The 27835-nt window shown below is 39.1% G+C and overlaps 1 protein-coding gene across 2 annotated transcripts in view; it reads left to right on the forward strand.

Annotated features, from left to right (window-relative positions):
* MCC (MCC regulator of WNT signaling pathway) overlaps positions 1-27835 on the forward strand; it is a 179931-nt gene that overhangs the window by 23783 nt on the left and 128313 nt on the right. The window contains exon 3 of one of the 2 annotated variants that reach the window (XM_062513152.1): positions 2968-3179. In XM_062513152.1, the coding sequence (XP_062369136.1) occupies positions 2968-3179 (212 nt within the window). Of the gene's footprint in view, positions 1-2967; positions 3180-18847; positions 18905-27835 lie in introns of those variants that run through there. The other variant, XM_062513153.1, reaches the window with a different exon arrangement.

Genomic DNA, 27835 nt, shown 5'->3' on the forward strand with positions numbered 1-27835 from the left:
CCAGCTCTCTTAATTCTGTGAACTTGCTTGCCCAGAGAGGGTTGTTTTCCATGCTCCTGGCAGGCTTGGGAAGTGGCAGAACCGATCCTTTGCCTCCCTTGGACGCCTGAGACACTTTAGTGGCTTCAGGTTGGTGAGCTGGAAATTTTTTTGCTCTGTGGTGTTTTGTAGCCACATGAGGGCAGAGACACCCGATGTTCTGCACAGCCACAGTGCCCTGCCTGCTCTATAAAATATTGCTGGTACCAGTATCTCAGAGAAAGTCTGTTGGAAAGCTTGCAGCACATAGCTAGATGAAGTACAGTGATGCATGTTCTTGGTGTGAAAGTCATTGAATTAATCTTAAATTAATCTCCCTCTACTGATGATAAGGAATCATGGTAATTATATTAGTATAAAATGTAATTATTATGCTTTATTTTCTACTTAGATGTGTCAAGACTAGAATATTTGCATTGCAGAAAGATGGGGGAACCAACTCTAGGTTTCCTAAGTCTGCTTTCCATGCATAACAGCTTTGCAGGGTGTTAGGGTGTTGACCTGAAACAACGTATCAGTTGCTGCCTTGCAGCCCTTCTGTCTGGTTTTCCACTTGTCCTTTTGCATCTCCAACTTTTCTTGGTGAGGGGGAGACATCCTCCTAATAGTCTATTATGTAGTTTATTGATTTTGCCTGATAATGTACTGAATAAGTAATGACCACTGATTAGTAAGCACTGCCTTAGAATGCTGATTAATATTTGAGAGAGAAAAAGAGCTCAAAAAAGGAAAAGCTTTCCAAATAATAGGATGGCATTATAGGTAACTACCTATAGTTTGATGATTGCATGTTTAATTTAGAGTTTTGATTTAGTTTGTAGCTCTGGATTCTATTCAGACTTCTCTATTAACCAGAGTGTATGCTTGTACAGGTCACTGTCTAAGTTACTGACAAAACTAGAAATATTTCTTCTACTTGTTTTATGGTTTAAGCCCATCTCTGTGCATAGGGAATTGGAAAGATTGCTCACGGAGAAACGGGAACCCTACAGCTACATGATACAGAGACTTTCTCAAAGTATTTATTGTTTGTCACTTGCCACAAGGTCATACCCATGCATTGATTTGTAATGAAACACCTTGTGATGGATGTGTCTGTAACTTGAATTGAAACAAGCAATCCTGAGATAATGAAAAAGGTAGTGGTAACATGAGAAGTGGTAACTGTACAGGCTAAAAGATAAACTTATTTGTTGGCATCCAGTAAACAAAAAGTTAAAGGAATTAGGATTTTCCTCTGTTTCAGTTTGAAAGAAAGGTGTCTACTAAGGAGGGCAGGAGCCACTTGGATTGGAGATTGTAAACGCTTGCCTTCTGAATTATTATACTTGAAATTCGGGGGCTCTCAGGCAAAGATATGGCATAGGAATAACATTTCTTCACTGGTATGTACAACAAGGCAAACAAAGCAACACCACCAATGTAATTATCACCAAGCAGAACAGGAACCCAGTTCCAGCCCTGTCGGCCGCGGGCTCTTTCCCCTTTGGCGCAGTTCCCGTCACAGCCGGCAGGGAGCGCTGGTGGCTCCCGGTGGGCGGGGCAGGTGCGATGATCCCCGCGCGGCTGCAGGGGGCGCTGTGGGGCGGGCTCGGGGAGCACGCGGTGATGGCGGCTGGGCCCAGACGGGAAGGGATGGAAAAGAGAGGATTTGGTTCATGAACCCTGGGACAGTGTCGGTCCCGGTGCCCCAGCAGGATTCATGGAAAGAGCGAGCTGAAGTGGCAGGGTGTCCTGGCAGGGCGGGGGTGCGGGGTCCAGCAGCAGAAGCAGAGGCAGCTCCCAGCTGGGCCATGGCGGTGGTAGCAGTGACCCTTCTCCTCAGCCAAGAGTGAGAGAGAGAGAGCAGCAACTGCCCCTGCTGTCCTTTTACCTGTTTCTAATCTCGCCACGTCTCTGTCCCTCCCTCTGAGAGAAACTCCCAAAAAACAGAGGGGTTCACCCTCCTCTTTGTCTCAAGCACCCAGCCATCAGTGCTTCTTAAGCCAGTTAATAGGAAAAATTCCACAGCTAACAAGGAAAGAAAAGGAAAGAAAACCCAACCACCAACATCCTCTTTTGCTCTTTGATCTCTGCTGCTTTTCAATCTGACCTAAGTTACTGGTACTCATGTCATGGTCCTTAGCTGTTGTAAACTACGCTGGTTTTGCAGTGTACTAAATAACATAAGCATTGGAAATTCTACTGCATTTTTCCCCCTGATATTATAAGCACATGCAAGATGGGTAGTAATGGTGGTGGAGGTTTTGCTTTTTTTCTTTCTTGAGTGATGGTCAGGGTTATTCCTGTGTCAGCAGGGTGCCCTGGCAGCCAAAATGGCCGTATTGTGGGGTGTATCAACATCATCAGCTGGTCAGAAGGAGGTGGTTGTCCTAACCTGCGCTGTGTTGTTACTGCCTCACCTTGAGTACTGTATGCATTTTTGGGTATTTTCTCAGTATGTGAAAAACACTGAACTATGGTAGTGTGTCCAGAGGAGGTAGAGAAAGATGGTGAAAGATCTCAGGGAGCGGCTGAGGTTGCTGGGTTTGCTCAGCTTGGAGAAGGCTGAGGAGTGACCCCAGAGGTTGCTGATTTCATCTCTCTGGTGAGCAGTGGCAGGACATGAGGAAAGGGAATGCAGCTGCATTCGGGAAAGTTCAAACTGGATGTTAAGAAAAGGTTCCTCTCTGGAATGATGTCTGGTCACTGGAACAGGCTTCCTAGGGAAGTGGTTGCAGCGCCAAGCCTGGCAGAATTCAAGGAGCACCTGAATGATGCTGTTGGTCATATGGTTTAGGTTTAGACAGTCCTGTGAGGAGCAGTATTGAATTCAGTGACTTCATGATGATTTTCAGATGAATTCATGGGTGCCTTCCAACTTGAGAGATTCTGTGTTTTCTTCATACACAGTCCATACTAGAAAGTTTTTCCTTTTCTGTATTTTAGGTGCCTTATCAGGAGCCAGAGAAAGTTGGGAGTATGATTCAGGAGCGAGAGATCTTCAGAGTCCAGACCTCCACAGTCATTTTCCTCTACAAAAGGTGTTGGGGTATGGTGGAAGCAATGTGACTCAACAGGCTACTCTACAAAGACTTCTAGCCCAGTCCTCAAGTTGTAGCAACTCTGTTGGAGGTAGCTACTTGGAACTTGCCAACACTGTAAGTGCATTTTGTGTTTACATTTTATTCTGCTTTTAAGTATTAAGTAGGAGGATTTTTTTGTTTGTTGGTTTGGTTTGGTTTTTTTTGTTTTGTTTTAGAAGTAGCATATTTATTCCAGTCGTAGAGCCCTTATGGAAACAATTTTTACTTTATTTATTAGAAAACCAATGTGATTTTAGCAATAATGTAGTCTGTAGTGTTCCCAAGCTTGATAATCAATTTGTGTCAAAAAAGGTAGGAATCCCTGAGTGTTCAAACTGAAATTCCTAACTGATGCAATTTAACTGAGGAAGATTTGTTTATAAAATTGTCTTTCAAATTTATTTTAAGTGTGTCAGATTGATAGAAAGTCTTGTGCAGCAGAATTCTTCATATGTTATTTCATTACTACCCACTAAAGTATTTGATACTTTCTTTATGTCCTTGGTGTGCTTTTTTATTTCTACAGGCAAATACTATTCTCCATTTTAAAAAGCCCACATAACTGTGTGTGGTGGTTTTGGCTGGAGAAAGGTGAGTTTTCTTCACAGTGACTAGTGTGGAACTGTGATACTTTTGAACGAGTAAGACATTATTTTTTGCTTGTTCCCATTTGTATTGGGATCATGTTTTTGTTTTAAATTTAACCCAGGCATCTTATAAAAGACCATCTGTTTTGTAGCATGGTTCTGTTTTATGTTGCACAGAAACTTAGGTGGAGAAGTAAAAGATGCTAAAATGAAAGTGAAGAATTTCTAATTTAAAATTGTTAAAATTATTCTCCATTGGCATGCTTGACCTTGATGAAATAGACTCTTAGTTCATGGTATCATAAGATAATTCAAGCTGTAAGGTTGTCTGGAGGTCGTCTGGCCTAACATCCTACTCAAAATGGAAGTGATTGCTAACAACAGAGGAAGAACAGCGTCTTCAAGCCATGTTATTTAAAAAGAAAATGATGAAAAGTATCTTGACAATGTATGCAAAAGCTTTCTTGTTTTATCCAAGTTTCTAAACATGAGCTGATAGAGGACCTGTTTCCATATACAGGGTAAAAATACATAGATATTAAAACTGCCCTAAGAGGGAAAAGAATTTTAAAAAGTTGATAGTTTCTTAAAGGAATTATGTTCTCATTTTTCCTAGGGAGAATAAGAAGAGATCAGCTGTGGTTTAATCATGAACTCACCCAGAAGCATATGGGAACTGTAAGAAAGGGAAAACAGGCACGCATGTATTATAAAGACAATAATATGGGGGAATTGAGAGATTATAGGCCATTTAGCAGCCTTGTCTGTATGTTCCATTACTTGTGGGGAAATAAGAGCAATTTTAAGTGAGAACAGAGAACATGTAGATTTGTAAAAGAATAATCAAGTCCATCCAACATAATAGCTCTTTTTACGAGGAGATAGAAGACAAAACATCCTGTTTCTCTGGTAAGACATGTGACCCTTGTGTGATGTTCTCATCATCAAGGCAAGAAACACAATTTAAGTGTAACTATTAATGGTTGTACAATGACAGTTCAGATATTTTGTGCTGCTACATGTTTACAGAGATAGGATACGAAGTCGCAATGTGCAGTGTTACTCGAGAATGCACAGCGTGATTGCTCTGACATGTAGAAATCTGAAAAATAAAAATGCAGGAGGCATATAAAAAATACAGATTCCCAGGTTTAATGGCTTTCTAAGTTGAGGGAGACCCCAGGATGGTTGAGTACTAGAAAGTCTCCCCTGGGCAGTGGTCATGGCACCAGTCTGACAAGAGTTCAGGAAGTGTTTGGACAATGCTCTGGGGCATGCAGTGTGACTCTTTGAGTGTTTTGTGCAGGGCCAGGAATTGGACTCAGTGACCCTGACTGGGTCCCTACCAACTCAGGATATTCCTATGATTTGCTGATGTCCAAATTCCTTCCTTGCTTGCTGTCATGAAAGATGCTTGATCTTTGTTCTAATCTGTTATACTTCTGCTTTAGGGTATTTCTTCTATGCTTTCCAAAGCCACAATAGAGTCTCTCATTTGTATGTAGATGAATACAATAACATGTTCATTTGACTCCTGCTGAGCACTGGTGTCAGGGGTCATAAGTAATTTTTTGCTTTGGCTTTATTGAAATGGAGAGAGAAAGGAGAGGGAGAAAATTCAGATGATTATTTACTTTGGGTTTCAGTATTTATTAATCTTTATTTAATCTTTAGTCTAAATTAATGCTCTTCAAAGAGGTAAATATTGCCTTCACAGAGCTGAGATTTAATACAGGTTCTTCCTTCTCTGTCTCTTTCTCAGATCTTTTTTACTGAGCAGTACTTGACACAGTGACAAGCAAGCTCGTCCCTAGCATTCATTCTCAGAAATGACAGATTTCAGCTTCCCCATTCTTATAAGTTGAATTCAGTTAATTAATCAAGTGTCAATTCTTGTTATGAATGTCCTGGTTTACTTTTTGGCTGCCTTATTTTAGCTTACTTTTGAGTTTAAAGTGTGCAGTCAGGCTAAAGACATCCTTGTGGTGATTATGTACTCCTACAGCATAGGTTACACCCCTCAGTCAAGGCAGATGGTCTCCATGCTGTCCATAACGTTTAGGTTTTCAACTTGCAAAAGCTACATGAACATCAGTCCACTTTGTCTGGCTTTTATAAGAGGATTTTTTAAAATGCATTTTTATAATTTTGGGAGCATGCAGCTCTACAGCATTTTCTCAAAACATAATGCCTGCTCTGAAGCATTATTCTTCATCAGAGGAGTGATGCAATACTTAAAAGAGTGCTGTTTGGAATTTAGCTGTTTATACTCATTGCATATGTTTCTATTGTTGTTCATTTTGCATCATTTTACTCTAAGTTTATTAAGCCATGTTCAGATTCAGCTTTTGTTTTACCTGAATAATTTATTCTGTAATCTTCAGAGGGTGTTAATATCTTTCAATGTTTTCCAGATTTGCATTTTTACTCTTAAATATTAAGAACATATTCCTCTTTGTTGGTCCCCTTGGCACCAACATTTACGACTAAAATACTAACCTTTCGCATGACTTGTCATCCCTTACTGATGATGTACCTGTTTGTGCCAATAGGAGTCCTCATATGTGTGTGTGTTTGGGAGTTGTAAATAATTTAAATCTTACTTGTGGACAGAAAAGAATGCAAGTATTTTGAAGGATTTGTTGGTGCATGTGGATGCTTGGGAGCAGCCATGGGATCTCAGTGTGTGCCCTATAGTGCCATAAGGAGGTATGGAATTTTGTTCCAGGAGATAAAGTATTGCTGTTCTCTGAAAACACCACGCAGACAATATCTCAATACATTAGGCATATTTCACATTAAAATTCCACTGAAGTTGAATAAGCAGAAGCAATAAAACTTGCTTTAATTCCCTTTTTGTATTTTCCTTGCATGTGATAGAATACACTTGATTTTTTTTTAGTAGAATATGTGCATATAAATGGTAATACATGTCTGTGTGCTTAATGTTGGTTTCTGTTGCCTAAATTTGGTGTGAAGATGAATATATTTATTGTCAGAAGTAACGATGTTTACATAAATAAAAAAAACATTGTGTCTGTTTCATTTGCCATGATAATAAGATCTCTGTTATCACCAGATGTAAATACATCTGGTCTGCTGAGAAAACTCTTTGCATCAAGATCTTACATCTTTAAAATGTGACCCCAAGTATCTTGATAGGTGATTTTTTTAAAACAGTCCATTCCCTGGTCTTGTAAGATCCAGAACACTTTGATCTCTGATTTTTCCATCCAAAGACACTTCAGCTATACTAGAACCTCACTGATTCCACCTTCCTTGCCAGGGCTTTTTTACTTGGAAAAGATTTGATGCCAATATAATTGACTTGCAGAGTAGAAGGGTACAGCTGTATTTTTGATAAGTGTGTTAGAATTTTGTTATGAACATCATTTCAGAGGCTGTCTTGCTATTTCCTCTTCAAAGCAGCTGTGCCACAGGTGTGGTTATTCTTAGTCAGAGAGAAGGGCTTATTTACACAGTTGCCAGAATTACTTCTTGCAACATCTCACTCTTCTGGCCAACCACAAAGTGTGCATAATCCTGCTTTTTATCATGTACAGGACTGTCAGTGCAAGGTGGATGTGTCTAGGTGGGAGGGTGTTGGAGCAGACTGCTCCACCTGCCAAATCTGCACTTCTCATCTCAAGAGGAGATGATATTTGTAATGTCTCCATCAAGAGCAAACAGCAGACTAGTACAAAATGTTCTTAAAGCATCTTCTTATAACTGCTCTGGTATATGATCTTTCTTATCTCCCCTTGTCTGATTTGCATGTCTATACCTCATCTGAAGGTATACTAAAAGTATCACTGGGCTTGAGAATGGACTGTTGATATGCATCTGTGTGACAAAATATGCTTTGTGTACAGCAGAATTAAAGCAACTAAACTGGATTTAGTTCTGGCTATAGACACTGTATCAAATGCAGATGCCATCTCTACTGCGTACATGGCCCAAAAGTTTGTAAAGTACAAGGTTAAACTGAAAATATGTGTACCAAATCAATGTATAGTTGTGTTAGCATTAGTTTCTCAGCAGACGAGAACTTGGTGTCTTTGTTTTAGAAAGCAGCATGTTAGCTGACAATAGATATTCTTACTGCAATACCTCTTCATGAGTCAGACTCAGTGAAAGTTTGCCTTGCTAATTTTTCTTCATGAAGAGCATTGAGCTGCAAGTTATGACAGACAGAACCACTGTTTTGAGAAGGGAGTTGTTTTTAGTTGACGTAGTTTATACTGAGCAATTGTATTCTGAGAGTCATTATTGCATTTTTCAGGAGCACATGACTTTTCCTTTCCTACCTGGATCTGCTCCTTAATCAGACAAACCTAATTTGCTGTGGTCTACTTATGTTAATAGCTTTTGTGTATAAAACAACACGCTTAGTATTATCATTGTGTTTATATTTATGTCAGGCTGTAGTGCATTTCATTCTGGATAACTGCTTCAAACAGCATTAATGCCCTGCTGCATCCTGAGTCACAGTAAGCATTTATGTGCTCTGAGGTACCTGCAAATGTAAATTAAGTGATTTACACGTAAATTCCATGCTGCTGTCATATTACTGAGCATGTAATAATTTCTTGTAATTCCTTGATGCTATAAAATGTACTTTAGCACTAACTTTAAAGTTAGTACTTTAGCAGGGTAATATCTCAGAGGTGCTTGGTATGTGGCATATATTCATATGTGATATTCTGTGATGAAATTCAAAGTGCTGAATTTAGCTTCCTTGTCTGGTCCTTTCTCCAGCACTTCAGGCTATTTGAAAATACATCAATTGTTCTGTTACTTCTTACCTTACCTCTTACCTTAAGTATTGGGCAGCCATCTGATGTTTCTGCTGTCCTTTGCTATAGGATATGTGCTTACATAACCAACAGTCTTTCATTACAAAGACTGAAATTCAGATTACTGGATGATAAATGATGTCTGCTTATTAATCTTATGTATGTAAGTTTTTCTGTGGCACCAGTCAGTATAATGTTAGTGTGTTTAGAGATTAAAAATTATATGCTTAAAAACATAGTATCATTCACCATCCCAAAAAGATGTACACCTTGTGTGTATATACTGTAATTTTTTTTTTCAGACTACATTTAGGGCTCATTTTAACCGAGCAAGTAAATGTAGATTTTAAAATTTATATTCCTTAAAAACAGGAAGGATTGTCTAGTTGCCAAAGAAAGCAAAGCTACTTTTGAAGGGGATGAGGGAAAAGGGTCTTCCTAGAGATTTGTGGCAGTCTACAGATACTCTTGTATCTGTCCTAAATGTGAACCATTTTCTCTGTTGCTAATGTACAGTCATTAGCTGTAAATTAAATGAGAAATCCTGTGGAAATTCTTTCGTGAAATGATATTTTAAGGGAAAGTAGCAAGGAAGTCTGAAAATAGAACTAAACTGTGAGAAAGGGAATTCTGTGGTTGTTTTGTAGGCTACTTTTGTTTGGTGTTGCTGTCAATGAGAATCTACTGCAAAATTTCTCATTTAATTTCTGACATTTTCATGGTTGTAGAACCCGTTCATATTGATATATCCTTTTCTGGCAAAGTCTGCCCTTTTTTATCCTAACCCCTGTCTCCAAATCTACCCTTCTTTAAAATAATTTTGTTTTTGCCTCAGTGTGGGAAGTTCTGCTCCTTCAGCTTCCCCACGCCTTCCATTAGAGTCAGGGAAATGGGCCCTAAAGCATCAGGTATCCCATGCTCTCAAGGCACTTCATTTTGAGTGGAAGAAGGTAATGCCTTTCTAGCTTCTCCACATGAGGCTACGGTGAATAGGAAATACTTAGATTTTTGTGTATTTTGAGGAATTTATCCAGTACATAGCTGCTTTGTGGGATCTGTTGGAATTCAGTTGCTTGTGTAGAGATTGATTTTTCATGAGTTACTGTCTGGGGACTCTGTTCCATGTTTGGGAACCAGTACATACAATAAACCACAGGAGCTGGATCTCCTCCTCCCCTTGCAGCCATGTTTTTACCATATTCTGTATGCAGCTTCTACTGCAATTTCTTTTTCATGCCAATGAAAATTATTGCTGTAAAAATGTAGCCTAATCATGCCTTTATTTGGAACTGAAATAGATAGAAAGGCCTGAAATTGAAGATTCTGGTGGTGTGGACAGTTGAGCCTAGTACAAAGCTTTGTCCCCAGGATAACCTTACCTTCTGTGCATGTGCTTTCAAACCAGGCATCGTTTCCTTTCTGGTGGGCTAAAAATAGAATCCAAGAATTCCACTAAAGCAACAGCTGATTATTGGAATATAATAGATTCAGGAGATTTGGCTTGTCCTAAAGAAGGCACAAAGTCAGTTTTGTCTGGCGGACATTTTTTATATTTAGGGGTGTGGGAAGCTGTTAGCTCTTTGATCTCAAGCCAGCATTGTAATGGTCCTTGTTTGTCTCAAGCAGGCATCGGCTGTAATGGGATTATGCATTTTGTTTGTACAAACCTGGCTTCTATAGCCCTCTAAAATTGTTGTCAGTTATTAGTTTTTTTCTTGAAATAGACATTCTGGATTAGGTCCGCCAGGACTCATCTATTTTGTATGAAATGTAGTTTTGCTGTCTTTTGAGTTTCCAGCATTAGAACAGACATAGAGGTGAGAAAATGGCAAATTATTATTATTTTTAAAATTCTGTTACTACTTCCATCTGCAGACAATCATAGCACAGTGTGATAAGTGTTGTCACAGGTCACATTTCTTCAGGTAGACTATTAATAGATCTTTTTGACTGAGGCTTTTAATTGGATCTGTTATATGAGAGTTGAAGAATCTCTTACAAGTACGTGACAAAGTTGGAGAGAGTGATGGGTTTTGACCTAGTTCTGCAGTTGTGACTGAATGATGTGAGCTGGCATATGGAAATCAGGTACTGTAGGAAAGAGGGTCTTAACAAGTGTGTTTAAGTCGATGTTTTGAAGGTTTCAAAACCTCTAATTTAATTTAGTTGCTAGGACTTTGTATTTTTCCTCCCTCATTGCTCAGAAAATGCTCTTACACATCCCATTTTCTTTGCTGTACTCAAGGAAGGTCTGGTTCCAGTGCAGATGTTATGATCTTTTTAATTATCCAAATTCTTTCACACCTCCCCCCCCTCCAGTTGTCTGAAATGGAGAGCAATTCACCTGGTGAATGGTCCAGCATCTTTGCACGCAGCTATACAGAACACAGTGTTGTTGTTTTTATTTTTATTTTTATTTTTATTTTTATTTTTATTTTTATTTTTATTTTTATTTTTATTTTTATTTTTATTTTTATTTTTATTTTTATTAGCAGTGGCAAGGTGAGTCTGAGGGTCAGGATTAGTCTGGTGGAGCAAGATTATTCTCCTGGGTTCTGGTGTGCCAGAAAGATTGCCACATAGTTCTTGTTACAGGGTTTTCTTTTTTACCAGATTTTCTGCCTGCTCTCTGAGTGTGAGCTGCTGACTTGAGCTTAAGTTTGCAGTGCTGAGCTTCTGTGTATCCTCATTTTATAAAAAGGTGAGATGACAACTTAAGTGCCCCTTTTCTTATATGTACACTACACCCTTGTGTTCTGGTTACATGAAATACAGGATTTTAGTAATAAAGTGAAAATCTTAACTGCAGTGCATAGTTAAAAATGGACTCCCTTAAGTGCTTTTGGAATTCAGTGTCAGTTTAGTTATAATGGAGTAAAAAACTGTTATCCTGCCAACCTAGAGAGGCACGGCTGAGTTCCCATAGAAACCTGTCAGTGACACAGTAAAATTTATCAAGATGCTCCTGTTCCTTGGAATTGTTTCTCTGCCACTGTCAGGCCTGGGACATTGACTTGAGGCAGTGCAAGATGCTGCCACTGGTAGAATACCCCATTCCTCTTTGTGTTGTGTCGTTTTTTAAATGACTGTGCAGCACAGCTGTTTTGGGGAACTGTTTCATGTGCTCTCTTGTGCTTGCTGTTCTTTACGTGAAAAACTGTTTCAGCATGATCGCTCTATTTTGGGCTAGAAATCTGCATTATGAGATTTCTATGAGGGTGGCAATTTATGATTGTAGCTGTGTTGCAGTAAATTAGTAAACACCGCTTTTCTTCCTGGTAGGAAACAACCAAAGTAAACTTGGTTTTTCAGGGAAGGCACTGTCTGTTTTGTAAAGAGTTCATAATGAAATAAGTTCATCCCACTGAGGTACTCAAATGAGGTTCATGCCTTTAGGCCATCTGTAATTTCCTGCCCTGAGTTTTGTATTCATTTACCTGCTTGAAACTCTAATTTCAGGAACAAGACTGGAGAAAAAGACATTGAGTCTTTCTGTGCTCTGAATTTTTAAAAAGATTATAAGTGCTTATTATTGTTTGAATCTAATTTTTACATAAATACTAATTTTCTGATATGCATTATAGAAAATGCAGTTGTTTCTGTAGCACCTACATGGGTGGCAGGTGGTTTTTTTCATAATGATATATTATCTTGTGCCAGCATTCTGAATTGTGAAGGCAGAACAAATAAGACTTTTTAATATGAGACATGGTGTTGTTTATTTTACTTGGTTTAGTTGATAGAGATAGGTTGATAGAGAGCCTTATCTGAAAGTAAACACTAGAAACTGTAGGCAAATAATTTCTTAACGAAGTAAAAGACTGTCCACATGAGGCCTGAAAAGAAAGAAGGTTTTAGTAATCATCTGAAGTAAGTGTAAGTAGCTTGAGAAAAATGTCTTGGGATGTAGAAGCAAATAAAAACATACCAGAAAGAGAGATCATAAATGCTGAAGCAGTGTTGTCCACCATACCTCAAATTGTAAAATGGAGCTGACAGGTATGAAGGCTGAAATAGATGTGAGGGAGGCAGAGGTAAGGTAGTCTTGAAGAATATGATGAGAACCTTAAATGTAGAAAGATGTAAAGGAAAAATGTCACTGGAGAGATTTAAATTGTATATGGCAAAGCAATTAGAAGAGAAAAAAACTAATTTTAAAGACCAGATCTATATGCTGGGTTAGAATAGAGAGTTTGGATTTTATGTTTAACCGTCCATAGAGAGAAAAACCCCACAAATACCAGATCTTTAGAAAAACTAAAAAATACCATCATTTACTGGCTAGTAGGGAGTTGAAAAGTGATCTGTAGACCAACTTGCTGACCTTCATAAGCAGCTACTAAACTGTGCAGACAAAAAATATATCAAATTAATGAATATAGATGAGAATGTAGGAATTCAGTTACAGCAGTCATAAAATAGATCTGGTTGAAAACTAGGGGGTTTGATTCACTAATTTTTTTAATATATTATTTCAGTTCATGTCACTGTTGAAGTAATTTTGGTTACAATTTCTGCTAAAATAAAGCACCCCAAACCTTTAAGTGGTGAAAGAAGTTGACATTCTTGTAATTCAGGTGCTCATGCCAAGTCTTGTAGAGCTTTAAGCAGGGATCTGTCAGATGCTTGCTTTGCATTTGACAGAATTTGTTGGATTGAAGATACTTCAAGTTTCACATTTCAGTGGATCCAAATACATATAGGTAGGTAGGCAGATAGATGGATAAATATAGCTAAGCGTGTGTACATGCATGCATGAGAGTATATATGTGTGCACACTTGTTTGTGTATGTACAAGACATATACAAATGTCACACATATGTACATACACAAATGGGTGAATTAAGTGTGTATATATATATATATATATATTCATGTATATACAGGTAGTATTCACATTGTAGTCAGAAACTATTCAACAGTTCATCTGTTAAACGTTCAGAGATCTTGTCCACGGATGGTGAAATGGGATGCTTGGCTAGGTGGGGCATGAATTGTCAAAGCACAGTTCTGGGGTAATCCAGGGGCCAGGATCCATCCTCGTTCTTTGTGGGAATTCACATCATCATCAATTCATGGTTCAGGGCACTCTAGTTGGAGAGCTGAGTGTTCAGTATGACAGTGGTAATGAAAGAGAGAAGAGAAATCTTGGAGTTAGGCAAAATAATGACACACAGATGTCTTGGTATATATAGTTCAAGGGCTGCTGAATATTTGCAGAGGCATGATCATAACTGTGGAATGGAGACTGGAACTGGAAATGACAGCCCATGAAAGACAAGACACAAAACAAAAGAGATGTTAGGAGTAAGGAAGGAATGAAGGAAACTTTACTATTGGAGATTGGGAAAAATAGGAGAGACTTAGCAGGGGAGTCCTGGCAAATCTTTCTATTATAGTGAGAACTTGCGGAGGAGATTTGGTTCACAGTTGATAAACAGGAGGAAATACAAGTTGGCTACCAAAATAGCAGGGACTTGAACTAAAATGAATTGATTTCCTTGTGGTTAATAATTGGAGGAATGATGGACTATGAAGGGAAGCTAAACAGGAATATGATGGCATGAACTGTAGTTTACAGAATGTTCCTGTTGGTGTTTTTAGGCAAGGAACAAATAAAGTGATGATAATTAGGTGACTGTAGAAATGGCTATTGTCTCTCTGTGTCCTCACAGACAAGGCACCAACATAAACAATAGGCACACATTTACTCCTGGTCCTTTTCCTGTCCTGACCCGGCTCTGTGGGTCAGCAGGAATACAAATTAATGTGATAGGTTTGGATGAAATGACATGAAAGGAGAGTGTTTGTTTGACAGGTTGGTGAGTGGCTTCATGGCGTGAAATACTGGAGAATGAGAAGAGGGATCAAATGTGAACTCCCAAGGAGACTGGTCAGGTCAAGGATGTGACTTTTTAAGTAGACTGAGTAGCTGAGGAAGCATGAACAGGTGAGAGTAGCTGATTGAAGTGCTACTTTGAAATTATATTATTCTAGACATATTACCTGTTTCAGACTAATTGAGATGGTTTGGTTGAAGGAAAGAAAAAACATCTGCTTATGTTTTCTTCAGAGACAGTGCTTCATTTTTCAGTGTAAGGTTACTTGCAGTTGTTTCAAATGGGTTGGATTTGTTTTCTCTCAGCCTAGGTGCATAACCTTTACTGTCACTAATGACAGCAGTTTGTATCATGAACCTACCATCCCTTTCAGCCTCTCCCTCTTACATCATGGTGCATTAGTGATACTGAATAAAAAATTTTCTGGAAACATTATCCAAGTATTGTATTGAATTTCTGCTTCCAAGTTTAGCTTTCATGCTAATCTGAGTGCTGTTTTCTCTGTGGAAATTTGGACTTTGGCACTATGCCAGTGTGTTCTATGCAAGAATGATAAGGAAAAAAATTGTACTCAAACTGTAGTAGATTTGCAATACTTACGAATTATTACAAATACTTCCTTAGTGTGATTATTTGTGTGTTGAATTGTGCAGAGTGCTGCTCTAACTGTAGGGATGATACTGAAACAAACAGCTAAATGCTCAGTGGACTTCAATTAGTTGCATTTCAATTACAGAGCTAATTAAACAGAACCAACCAAGGAGGCCTTATTTCATACATCCTGGAATTGTGATCAGCTAATGTTGCATGTTGCGTGAAACTGCGTCTCAGAAAATGGCACACACTATGCTGAAGAATATATGACATGTACATATTTAATAGATAATTACTTTTATGTTGTATTATTCACTCTACAGCTGTTGAAACAAGGAAAGAATATTAATTTCTGCCAAGTGTGACACCTGCTCCACTAAATATAAGTAATAGACTATTGTAATTACCGAGACATTATGAGGGAGAGGTCTGATAAAATAACATCAGTGCTAGTGTTTTGCATATTTTGTGGCACTTTCAGAATTACAGGCGAGAAGGATGACAGAGCTGTCACTTGTCCCAAAAGAATCCTTTCACACTAGATAATAGAGCAAATCTTATTAAGTGCTTATTCAGATACAATCAGTAAACTAGAAATCCTCATTGAATCTCAGACATATGTCAGTAGTTCTTTTTCTACAGCTGAATGAGAGTAAACAAATGGAATAGAGCAGCCATAGGATTATTAGTTCAACAGTCAGCAAACTGGCCACACTAATGGTTGTTGCTGCATAAATTCTGAAATTATCTTGGGAAGAATCTGTCAGTGCAAATGCACTTATCACAAGCAGTATGTGCATCATGAGTGCCTTAGAGGTAAAGTAATGGATCAGAAGTGCCCTGCAATTGCGTGGTAGCCCAAGCCAGTTTCTCTATCCAGACAGAAAGCATGTGGTGGATGTTGTTTCTGAAAGCCCGTGTGGCAGTCAGGTTTGTCCTTCTTGTTACCTGCTTCTTGTTACCTCTTCCACACCAAGGCATCCACTGATACTCTGTCAACCTAGTGTCATACTAAGAAAGGTTAAAAGATTCTTCTTCCTACTCCCAGTCCAAACCCCTCCCTGCCTGTAGAGGCTAAAAATGGAGGCAGGAACAAGGCTGAGGGCAAGGAAGCATTGCTGCTCTAGGCAGGGAACTGAGTCACCAAGAGAGAGGATGAACAGTCAGCTGCCAAACAACAGAGAGGGACTGAGTCCAACAGGCCCCTCTCTTGCTGGGTCACAGGGTGCTCTGTTTATTTCCTGGCAATGCAAAGTTGGCATACTTGAGGTTTTCTTTTGTTTGCTTTGAATCCTGCCTTTGGCACAAGCCATTGGGAAAATATATTTTGACTTAAACAAAGTTCTTTGTATTGTATTTGTATTGTATTGTATTAGGTATGAGTACCTGCTATTAGTATTAGGTATGAGTACCATGTACTTTCTGATGGCTGGTCTGCCAGAAGTGGATGAACTATGGTGAGGTTAGAAGAAAACAAATCAGAACTTTTAATTTCTGAATGCCTATTCACAGTCAACTGTTTAGCAGTATAGGGATAGAGCATGGGAAGTGCAGTGTATTGAACCCATAATTAATATGGGTTTCATTTAGAAAAGCAAAACCTCAGACCTGTGATAGATTTGGATGAAGATAAGATCAGAGCAGATTATAAACGGGAAAATGAAATCAATATGGGTAGTGGTACAAAATACAAAAGACTGCCTTGTTCTTGAAGGCACAATTTTGAAAAGATAAAACATTTTTAAATGTACTGTGTGAGCTGCAGGAAGTTTTGAATGGAAGTTCTTGGGGTTTTAACTTATCTATGAAAAATAAACTGTCACTGTATAGCACCTTTGTTTCTGGGTGCAAATCCCTGATATTCATATTTTAATACACAGGAGGTCAGTGTACAACACTGCTGTGGGTATGCTGTTCTCGTGCTGCAGTCTGGAGGAGCCTGCACGCCCCTGGCTCCCTGCCCACTGTGGGGAACAGTGCAGTCTGTCCCAGTGCCATCCTTGCTGTAACACACCGTCCCTCTGCCAGCAGAGAGCAGTGCAGCCTTTCACCGGGATTGCAGGGGCCATAACTGGAAACATCTGTGGGAAACAAAGCAGATGAGTATGGAGGAATATACACAGAAGCACAGAGGCAGACCCGAATGTTAATGTGGGGACAGGGAGAATGCACTCGATGGGGAAAACAAATGGAGAGTTGAGGTGATGCAAGGTGGGCATGAAAAGAGGAAGGGGAACACCAAAATACAGATTGTGCAAGCAAACTGGAGACCCGAAGGATGAAAGTAAAACATCTTGGGAAGAGACTGTAGCATTCTTGTTACCTTATGAGACACAGGAGTGTTGCAGTTCCTCCTGCTGGGCATGGAGGATGGGACAGGGACCCAGGAAGTGTGATCATAGTACCATAGAGCAACATAGGTGTGTTTTTCTTGGTTCTAGAACTTAATGAACTTGTAGTAAATTGGGGGGAATTATCCCTGTCTCTGCATAGTGATACTAATCTGTGACTAACAGAGAAGAAAGAAAAACTCACATGATTATTTTCAAAATTCTGCTCTTGGAGTGCATTGTTTCCCATAAAAATGTTTTTGCCAGAGTGCAAAAATAGAGGCACAGCTTGTATAGCATTTATTCCTGATTCTTATATTTGTTTTTTTTTTTCCTGAACTAATTTGGCACATCAATAATATATTGTATTAAGATGATCAGATAAGTTTCAGTTGCAGAGGATTATGTTTCCTACATCTGACTCAAGAAATAAATCAGAATCCAATCAAAAAGTGTGTGGGGCTCTCACTGTGTTTTAGGGAACAAAGGAAAGAGGAAAAGGAGTTATTATTTCTTGTAATAAGTACAACATGTCCACAAATCCAGCTTATTAAGGATTTTTCCTCGATTTTTAGCAGGATTTTGAAAGCAAATGCTTTTTTCTCCCCTTCTTCCAGTAGCATCTCCTGAACTCTTTGCAAAATGTCAGTCTGTTATGTAAAATCTGCAGCATTCTAATGGTGCTTTCAGGCTTACTGTGACCTTTTGAAATCATTACAAGCATCACCCCCTCCTCCCCCCCCCCCCCCCCAGCTCCCTATTTTTCCTTACTTAATTGCACATAGGAATAGAGAAATAGGAATCCAATTTATTTTTATCCATGTGGCATTTCCTGTTACATAGCTTTATAGTTTTCTGCATAGTAATTAGTATGCAGAAAGCTGGAGAGATGCCTGTCATTCCAAAATGAACTCTCTGTAGCTCTCTCCCTCCCTCCCTCCTACTTGCGCTCTCCTTTGGGTACCACCCCTTCCATGCACCCTTTAGCCAGCTGCAAGACAGCTGTGTTTGATCATAAGCCACTTAAACTCCAGGCTCACTGGCAGGGGAAACTTTAGCGTGAAGTGCAGCATTGGTTTCTCTCAGGGAGGGGGGCTTTCTTCTCTTTTGCTTTCTGCCTCCCCAAATACTGAGGACTGTAGCAGTACTCTCATTTTAATTCTCTGTGAACTTGTGTGAAGCTCGTCAAATTTTTCTGAGTACGTTCAGCGGCACTGGGAGAAGCCCTTTAACAGAATTGTGGAAAAAAGCAGCATAAAGCAGAGAGCAGAGATGAAGCATGCCTTGTAGATGGACTAAGACAGCCCTGGGATCCTGGTAAGCACTTCATTCCATGCATGCTCTGAGCACTTCACATTTTTAACAAGTCTCTCACAGCAATGAATTGTCTGTGAAGTCAAAATCAGTTTGGCTCTTTTAGAAGATCTTGCATCATTAACTTAAACTCTCAATGTGAAGTAAAAATGGCTGTCTAAAGCAAAATGTATAAGAGAGAAAAATTTTGGAAAAGTATTTTGGTGAAAGTATTGAACCAGTTGAACAAAGCTTTGAAGCATTAAAATCTGCAGAAATCATCAAGCCCTAAGAAGTCTAATCATGAATTCTGGAGTTGCTATGAAATATGGAAATGAATCCCCTGCAGAGCTGAGTGAGGTAAGCAGTTTCAGTGCCCTTCTTTACACTTTAAAAAGAAACATTCTCCATTCGGGATTTCAGTCTGCGAGCAATGCAATTAAAAATTAATAGAATGTGTATCTTGCTATAACTTGCTGTGCCAGTCAGGAAATGACCTGAAGTTTTTTGCTGCTTTGCTCTGAATGAGTGGTGAAAGGCTAGTGATTGGTACCATGTGGAGACATTTTTCCTGTTACCCTGCAGCAGTGATTGCCTTCCCTCTGAGAACTGTGTTTATACCAAACATTCATCTTTGCAGTAGGTGAAATACGGAGATCTCAGTTGAGATTAAACAGATGGTGAATAATTTAGGAGGGAAATGGGGTAAGTGGAAAATGACAAATATTTATTGGTAAGACAACAACATTGACAGAAGTTGTGTTTGCTTATATTTAGCCAAGGTGATAGTGTTTGTTTAGGTTAGATGAATTAGGTTACTTTCCTTCCTTGCCTAAAAGAAAACAAGTAATGAGAAACTTTCTGCTTTTCCGCTGGAAATAATAGTTAAGCTGTTATTTCTTACAGTTGTGGGGTGTGTTGTATGTGTAACATGATTGTGTGTATTTTTAATAAATTTAAAATTAAAGCCATATCAGATGTTATGCATATTCTTAATAAATATTTTAGAAGTGACATAATTTGTCAGTTACTGAAATGTCTTAGATATGTAATCCTTATGGGCTTTATTGAGAACTGCTAATTTAGTTATGCTATGAAATCCCAGTCATTTGATTAAGGTAATTTTGTAGAAAATTGAATCTGCAGTCTGTCTTGTCCCAGTTTAACTGAAGTGCTTCTCTGTTCCTTTTGACCGTTTCTTTGATGCACCTTTTACTGTGACATATCCTTTATGTGCCTGTTTTTTTAAGGAATATTAGCTAGATATGCTTGGCAGAATAAGAGAGTTAACAGTTTCTGGAGTTGAGTAGAGAAAGGAGACACTGAGGTATAGAGTGGAATAATAATATAAATGGAATAAGTAGGCTAGTGAGGGAGACAACAGTGTAGGAGTAAGCACAGCAAATATGTGAAAGATAAGCAAGTGCTGTGCCCTGCCGTACAAGAGGACAGTACGTTTGTGACTGGGAAGTTCTGGCAAAATAAATGTCATGTGTATTTCTCCTTAAAGTAAAAAAGGTTTCAATTTCATAATTTCAGTAGTTATTTTTCCAAAGTATTGCTTAGAAATTCTGTATTGGCATTGCAGCATAAGTGGGGTTTATAAATTCAGCATAAAAGCCTGGGTTACTTTTGGTCAGTGTTTCTGGCTATGGTTGTATTTATTGATGGTGATCACTGATTTTTATCCTCTCAACATTTAACTTTGAAGACTTTGCAAGATGACATAGATCATGGAGTGTCCTCAAGGAATTGACATTTGAGTCAGTATTTGGAGAAGGTAGTATTTGCATAGCTGCCTTGGAATTACTTACTCAAGTTTCCTTCATGCATCAACTGAGTATGACTTTTGTGAGAGATACATTTTCTTTCAGATGTTTTAACACGGGAGATATTGAGCAGAGTCTGTGCAGCATTGTCATTGTTTAGGTAGGGTTTTTTCCCCAACAAGCTTTCTTTTGTCCTTAGTTCACATTTGCACTCTGGTGCTACAAGTGGGTTAGAAATAGACCCTTTTTTGACTGCAGACATAGCAGGGAAGATCGTATAACTCCTAACTTTCCCCAGCTGCTTATCGTAATTTGCTTGCTGCTCATCTTCATCTTTGCTGTTTGAGCTGCTTGTGTTAGTGAGCCTTAGCCAGTCACCAAGAAGGGCTGGGTCAGCTTCAGCAGTGATCTTGGATAAGAAACTGGGTTTTTAATGAAAAACATGGAGGCTTCGCAAAAACATCGTATTCCGCTTCTCAGAGGCAATAAGATCCATAAGTACTCTGAGATGCAGTAGGTAGGAGCTCACCCCTAATTGTTAATTTCTCAAACACCTCTCTGTAATTTCTGTGCTCCTATTAGACCTTTCCCTATTGGTCACTGATGCTTGCTGTAATTGAAAGTAAAAAGTCCTGGGTAAAGGTTGTACTTGTGGTGTATGTATCTGTATTTTTCCCATCTTTGTTGTGTTCTTTTTCTTCCTTTCTGGCTCTGTCTTCTATGCACCATTTTTATTTTTGATCAGTGAAGGACAAGAATCTTGAGTTCATTTAAATGATGGAAGAATGGCTACAATGGAAATTTGATTAAATGGCTGATACCTTAGTTTGTGTTCACTTGCACCTCTATCTCTGTCAGACAGCTCATATGCTGATACTACAGTGGGCTGCTACTGCTGTGCATACCTGAATGCCAAATATGATAACAGACCAAGAAATACCATGATTCACATGACGCACAGTGGGTTTTCATGTAGATGTCTTGATCTCTTTATCTCAGTATGTGGAGCTCTAGGCATGAAGCTACTGTTATTAAAATAAACAGGAAATCTACAAAGCCCTGAAGATATAATAAATGCATTCCTGACTGGATACATTAGACAGAAGAGAAAATATCACAATTCATTCCATCTGTATTATAACTTCCTACCTGAGATTTACATCTCTCTTTGGCTAGAATTAAAGGATATGTTTCTTGTCCAAGACACAGTGTGATTGTAGAAACTTGTGTATAGTTGATGTTTGCTATTCTCAAACTCCTATCCAGGTAAACAGGGATCATGATAGTCTCTATTACTCATGTGCCCCTATCCAAAGGTCATGCGGAAAGCAGAAGAAAAAACAAATCTGTTGTAGGTCATTCAGACCTCCACAGAATTTATGCTCTGTGGTTCCAGAGTTCGGGCTGTTAGGTTATTGAAATGTGTCAGTTCATTACCACATTTCTTCTGCTCTTCTTTGCCTTCAATTTCAAGTCCAAAGAAAGAAAGAAAGATTATCCAGTTTGCTCTTTGCATGGTGAATTTGCAATGTTACAACTGCTTAGTGATTTAGAAGAAATTTTGTTCTTATACAGCAAGGTGGTGTTGGGCTTGGTGATTTATTTGGTTTGAGTGGGTTTTTGGTATAAGATACAATGAGAGGCAACACTGTTGTATAGTCTGTGAGGATCTACAACAAGCTGTGTTACCTTTGTAAGTAGGTAACAGTGGCCAAAAAAGCTCCATTCTATTATTCTGAAATGGGCCTTCACCTGTCCGTATTAAGGCTTAACACAGTTTGCAGAAATTGCCTTTAAGGCTTGAATCAAGGAAGGATGTAATTTTTGTGTATAACATAATACCCAAATTATGAAAGCTCTCATTGGATCCCTTCAATTTCTTACTCATGTAGTTCTGAAAGCCTTTGTTGTAAGTACAAAAGCAAGGTTTTAAAGCCAACGTAATGAATTTTATGGAAAATATGTACAGATTAACAGTAGGGTGCCTGTAATTGAAGGCCATTTTATACATCATTAAAAATGAAACTTTGTATCAGAATTGAATTTATCAGCTTTGTATCTATTAAATTATCTATTTTACAGAAAGAGATCTTCATTTAGAAGGAGCTGGATTATCTAATCTATATTTTCTTCCAAACTCAAAGGCACTACCTGGCTTTAAACCCCAGCATTCTGAAGAGGTATCACTTACATACTAACATGGATCTTACCTGCTCCCCTGGCCATTCACTGTGGAGATGATGTTCTAAAATAGAGGGAGCTGTGGTCTGAACTGGTACACCTGTTGGACTAAATGTGGCCAGCAGTTATGCCCGTGCCTAATGCTGAGACAGTTAAAATTGTTGGTGTAGGAATGTGAAGGAAATGTTAAGTGCTGAGCTTAATGATATTTTTCTCAATTGTATACTTAAGAGATAAATTTTATCCTTGAATTAAAAGCCAAGCTATGTTCTTGGCTAGAATTTTTATTAAGTGAACTGCCGGTTTCTTTTCTCCCTGGGTCCGCTCGGCTAGCTCCGGACCATGGGAGATGAAGAATGCCAACAATGACAAAGTTGAAAGACAAGGAGGCTCTTTCTCCCGGGACCACAGTCCCACTTTATTGCGGAATAATTTCAGGGGAAAAGAGAGAGAGAGAACAGAAGACAGCGGGAGATTTTAAACCTAGGGGAAGGGGAGGAGAGGAACAGAACCATAACCAATGGAGTACAACTGATGGGGAGGGGAGGACTCAACCAACACCACAAACTTGGGGGAGTACAGAACAAACCATTCAGTGCAATATAATAACCACAAACCATGTAATATGAAACAAACTAATTAGTACAATACAACAGTGAGCCTTGTGAATTTGCTGGTAGTAAGACTGTGCCTATGAGATTTTGTAATGATGAAAGGGCTGGTACTACTATAAAGCAATGTGTTCAGCACTGCAGCTGATTTGTATAATATTACTGTTTATTGTGTTCAGCATTTGCTACAGGAGTTGATGGTGTACAGCATCTGAAGAGTTTATTTTATTATTTTCTGCATGGCATAATTAGGAGATAGCATGCTGCTTTAGGTGCACACTTTATACCTCCTGCTTCTTGATGTTTGGAAGTCAGGTGTTTAGGTACAGATGTTGTACGTGACAGCATTACAGCTGTGAAGTTACAGCTTCATATTCTTTAACCCTTTAACACTGATTGGAATAAACAGATGGACTGTTTCTCTTCTTATTTTTGTTTGTTTCAACAACAAAGTGTTTAAAATTTGGGGGAGGGGAAGGAAGGACAGGCTTCAAAGCTGGTGTTTGTGTAGGAAGCAGAATAATGAGTTTGTACAAAAGATGTCACTAAAATCTTATGTGTGAGGAAAGAACCAAATCTGAAAGGTTTAAATTCTGGCTTTTTAGTAATTTTACAGTAGGACAATATTGCACTTTCTTCTCATTGTGGGAGAATTGCAGAACTAAGAGGGGCTGCATGGCTTCAAGATGTGTACACGAGTCCAGTGGGATGAGGTGGTAACCAGCAGAGGAGCAGGACATCACTCAAAGCCTCCCTGGGGCAGAGGAAGAGTTCAGCAGTGACCATCCCCACCCTGAGGTACTTTACTATGTGTGCCCCCGTTCCTTTAGAACAAGCACTAGCTTGTGCTCTCACTGTGCCTAGGTATGGGGAAAGATGGGAAAGGGAAAAGGTTTTTTGTGTGTTCCAATGTAGGATTAAATCCTTGACACTTGTTTTATCTTCCTGAACTTGGTAGTCTTCGAGTAAAATCAGTGAGTAAATATCACCCTAATATTTCATCCGCTTCCTTCTGGTCATGCAACAAATGTGCCAGGGTATTTCCAGTACCTCACATGAGCAGGTAAACATCATATTCTACTGAAATTCCATCTCTGCTACTGGATGTAGCCTTGGCTGTCAGTGTTAAAGCTGTTCAGGTTCTAACACAGAAGGGTGTACTGCACCTTGCCAACAGAGGTGGTGTGTTTTCCCCAGTCAGAGGATGTTTTGAGAAATGTGGTAAATTATTAATCCTTCAAAATGTTGCAGCCTTACAATAGAACAGAGCGGAATGTGGTTTTCAAACAGCAAATACGGCATATTTTAAAGTTATTTTAACCTTGATAAAGTTGCATAACTGATCTTTTCCTAACAGTAGGCAAACCAAAAGGGTGAACTGCTAAACTCCTAGCAAAGCAAGCACTGAAACCCAATATGCTTAAATCAAAAATCTTGAGAAACTTTCTTAAATGGTCTCTATGGAGAGCTGGGTAAAACTGCCATCTGGAGATAGCAACACCTGTAGCCTCAGCTTTAGTGTTTCAGAGATGCTGAGGTGAAGTTGGTAAATCTTTGGGTGAACTCTCTTCTCTTTCCTGGTTCACATGTGCTTTGTGAAGCACTAGTTTACCTTTCAAACCTGACATTTTCCTGTGCTGTTGTCATGGGGAGTGTGGAGACATTAGATGTGAAATATAATCACAGATTTTAAAGACTTCTGTGTGTCCCTGTTACACTGATGTATCTATAATAATTTAAAGAAAATGCTTCAGTGGTAAACTTTAATGGGCATGCTCCTGGACAGTGATATCAGTCTGAATGCAGTCTTTAGATTGGGTCCATAGTCAAGCTGAAGGTGCTCTGGCATAATTAAGATCTGTAATTTACAGTGTGCATGGTATTCCCAGTGTTTAAAACATAGTGACTTCAAAGAATTTTTTTTTCCTGGATTTGTTTGAGCTGCTTATTAGGCACAGAGTGTGTTCCAGGCTTGGCTATTATTAAATTGAAGTACTATAAAAAATATTAGTCAAAATGCCCAAACACTGTCAGCACTGATAATGCTCTTCTGCAACCTTCTAATGAAAAAAGACAAAGATTATGTAACTTATCTGTCTGATATTTTAGTATTCCTTGCTCCTAAAAATACCATGTTTGAAAAATGCCTTATATGCTGGAAAATGTGTTAGTACAAATATATGCTGTGAAAGTACCAGTAACAATGTATTGGATTGTCTAATTGCTTTTAGAGACTTGATGTTTTTATTCATATATAAAAAAGCCAGAGTTCGTTGTTGGAAGATATTTGAAAATAAGTTTTGTAGTCTTTTCTCTTCTCCTCTTCCAGCTTGGAAGTAAAATATATTTTTGCCTGTGATCAGACTTGGACATACCAGAACATGGCTCTGTGTGGGAACAATTGCAAGATTCTTCTTTCAGAAGGTATTTTTATGTACTCCTCTGCAGTCTCTGGATTTCTAGTTTGTACATAAAGAAAAGGTTCTGGAAGAAGAATCCATAGATTGCAAGGCTAAGGTTTGCAGAGACAAAAGTTTCTGTGCTGTATATGTGGGAAGAGAGGTCATGAAGGGAGGCTGTATTATTTGTTTGTTCACCTACAGTGGGGTGTCATTATATTCCTCTTCTGGGGCTCTGAGTAGTTTATGTATGATTGAGAAGGAAACGTGCTCATGTCACTTCTGGGTGTTTTCCTTATGTTTAGGTTTTACTGTCTTTGTGACATCGCATGGTATGTCTAGCTTCAGGTTTTACTTGTGATGAGAATTTCTGCTTCTCAAGTAGCATGGAAAACTTTAATTGGACTTTCCTGTTCTATGCAGTAATAATATACCAATTTATGTACTCCGAGTGATGGCCTCTGAGTTCAAAGATCCTGAGGGATGGAGGTTTGATGTGGGGATCTGATGCTGGTAAGAGGGCTTTTTGACGCTGGTGGCAAACTGCTTTAGGCAGTCCCATGTCAGGATTTTCCGTATAAATTAACTGTCTGTATGAATTAGGTATATTTTCTGTAGATAGAGATTTTAACTATCTCTGATGAATAGAAATATTCCTTAAGACTGTGTAAATTGGCTTACATGTTCTCACTCTTTTGTAATTATATATGTGTTGAGGGTTAGTTCTTTCTTTTTTTTTTTTCCCTCTGTGGAATTTTCCCCATTGTCATGCTAAGATACCTGTTGACTGGGCCCTGGTGACAAGGGGGAGGAGAGGGGAGGGAAGAAGCAAGCCCCGCGAGATTCAAACAGCCAGAAGAGGAAGCAGAAGGCTGGGCCTCGGCCCATTTCCCCCGCGGAGTTCGGACGAGAAGGACGATCGCCGCTTCTCCTCCATCTCCACCATCCCAGCGTCGGGAAACCACCATCGGACCCTGTCCGGCGTCTTCTCGCTGTGAACTACCACCATCCAGCACTCTACTGAGCACCGGGACCGACACCATGAGCGGAGAGCTCTCTCTCCATCTCCATCTCCCCCTGGGACAGCGCTGCCATCACCCCCAGCCCTCCTGCGGCTCTGTGGGACCCGCGCGCCCCCAGCACCGGGAACTGCAGCTCAGGGAAAAGGTGCCTGCAGCCAAAAAACACTGGGACTGAGTTACTGTTCTGTTTGTGGGTAATTTCATAGCTGTTGTTGTTCTTGTTTGTCTTGTTAGATATACTAGTAAAGAACTGTTATTCCTACCCCCATATCTTTGCCTGAGAGCTCTCTTAATTCCAAAATTATAATAATCGGAAGAATCACATTTTCTTTCAGTCCAAGGGGAAGCTTCTGCTTTCCTTGGCAAACACCTGTCCTTCAAACCAGGACAATATGGAAATTTCAGATATTGTCAGAAATCTTTTCAGCCCTCCCAAACGTAAAGATATACAGAAAGAAGTATTTTTTCATTATGCATAGATATACCCCTTATGGTTGTTTGTAATATTATTGCTTGTATGCTAAGTTTTATAAATTACCCTCAATAACCTTTGCAGAACTTTTGAAATGCTTCAGAAGGTGGTTACTGGATTTTATTGCAGATATCTGGGACATCACTAAAATATAGTACATCCCAAAATAGAAATTTACATCAGGATTATGGCTATCTGCTGATATCTGAAATGAGGTACTGTTTCAAAAAACAGGCCATTTGTGCATTTTAAAATGTGAGGCTGTTTCAGTGTTTGACAGGTACACAACAGCACCTCTGCTTTCTGATCTGCCAGAGCAATTTTTGAAATGTTTCCAAAAAAAAAGTAAACTCTTTGGTTGCAGTGATGGAATTATAATTGTCAACATAGAACTGTGATTCATGATTGTGATGACAGAAAAATACAAGATCCTTACTTTGCTATATGATGAGTCCAAAACTATTCCAGTGACAGCTCATTGTCCTTCTGAACTGTGTCCACAGTGGTTTAGCAGAAGCTGGTGTTCCCACAAAGCAGCCCAGGTGCCTATCTTGAAAAAGTCTTCCCTTTGCACACTATAAACCCCAAAGTATCATTTGCTTGCAAAGACATGTTATCTTGCCTTCATTTATAAGAGGCTGTGATAATCCTGCCCAAAATTGTGTTGGTTTGCTTCCTATCCTTCAGTAGACTGAATGCCTCTAGTTTGATTATTTTTAGAACTTTGCATCCTATCTAAATTGCACAGGTTGTTTACTGGTAAGCTGTTGCCAGGTAGGAGATAGTAGCATCTAGGTGGTTGTTAACTGTGCTTGGGACTGATACTGCCACTCCTCA

Source organism: Cinclus cinclus, chromosome Z, assembly GCF_963662255.1.
Source record: "Cinclus cinclus chromosome Z, bCinCin1.1, whole genome shotgun sequence".
In the NCBI taxonomy this organism is placed as follows: domain Eukaryota; kingdom Metazoa; phylum Chordata; class Aves; order Passeriformes; family Cinclidae; genus Cinclus; species Cinclus cinclus.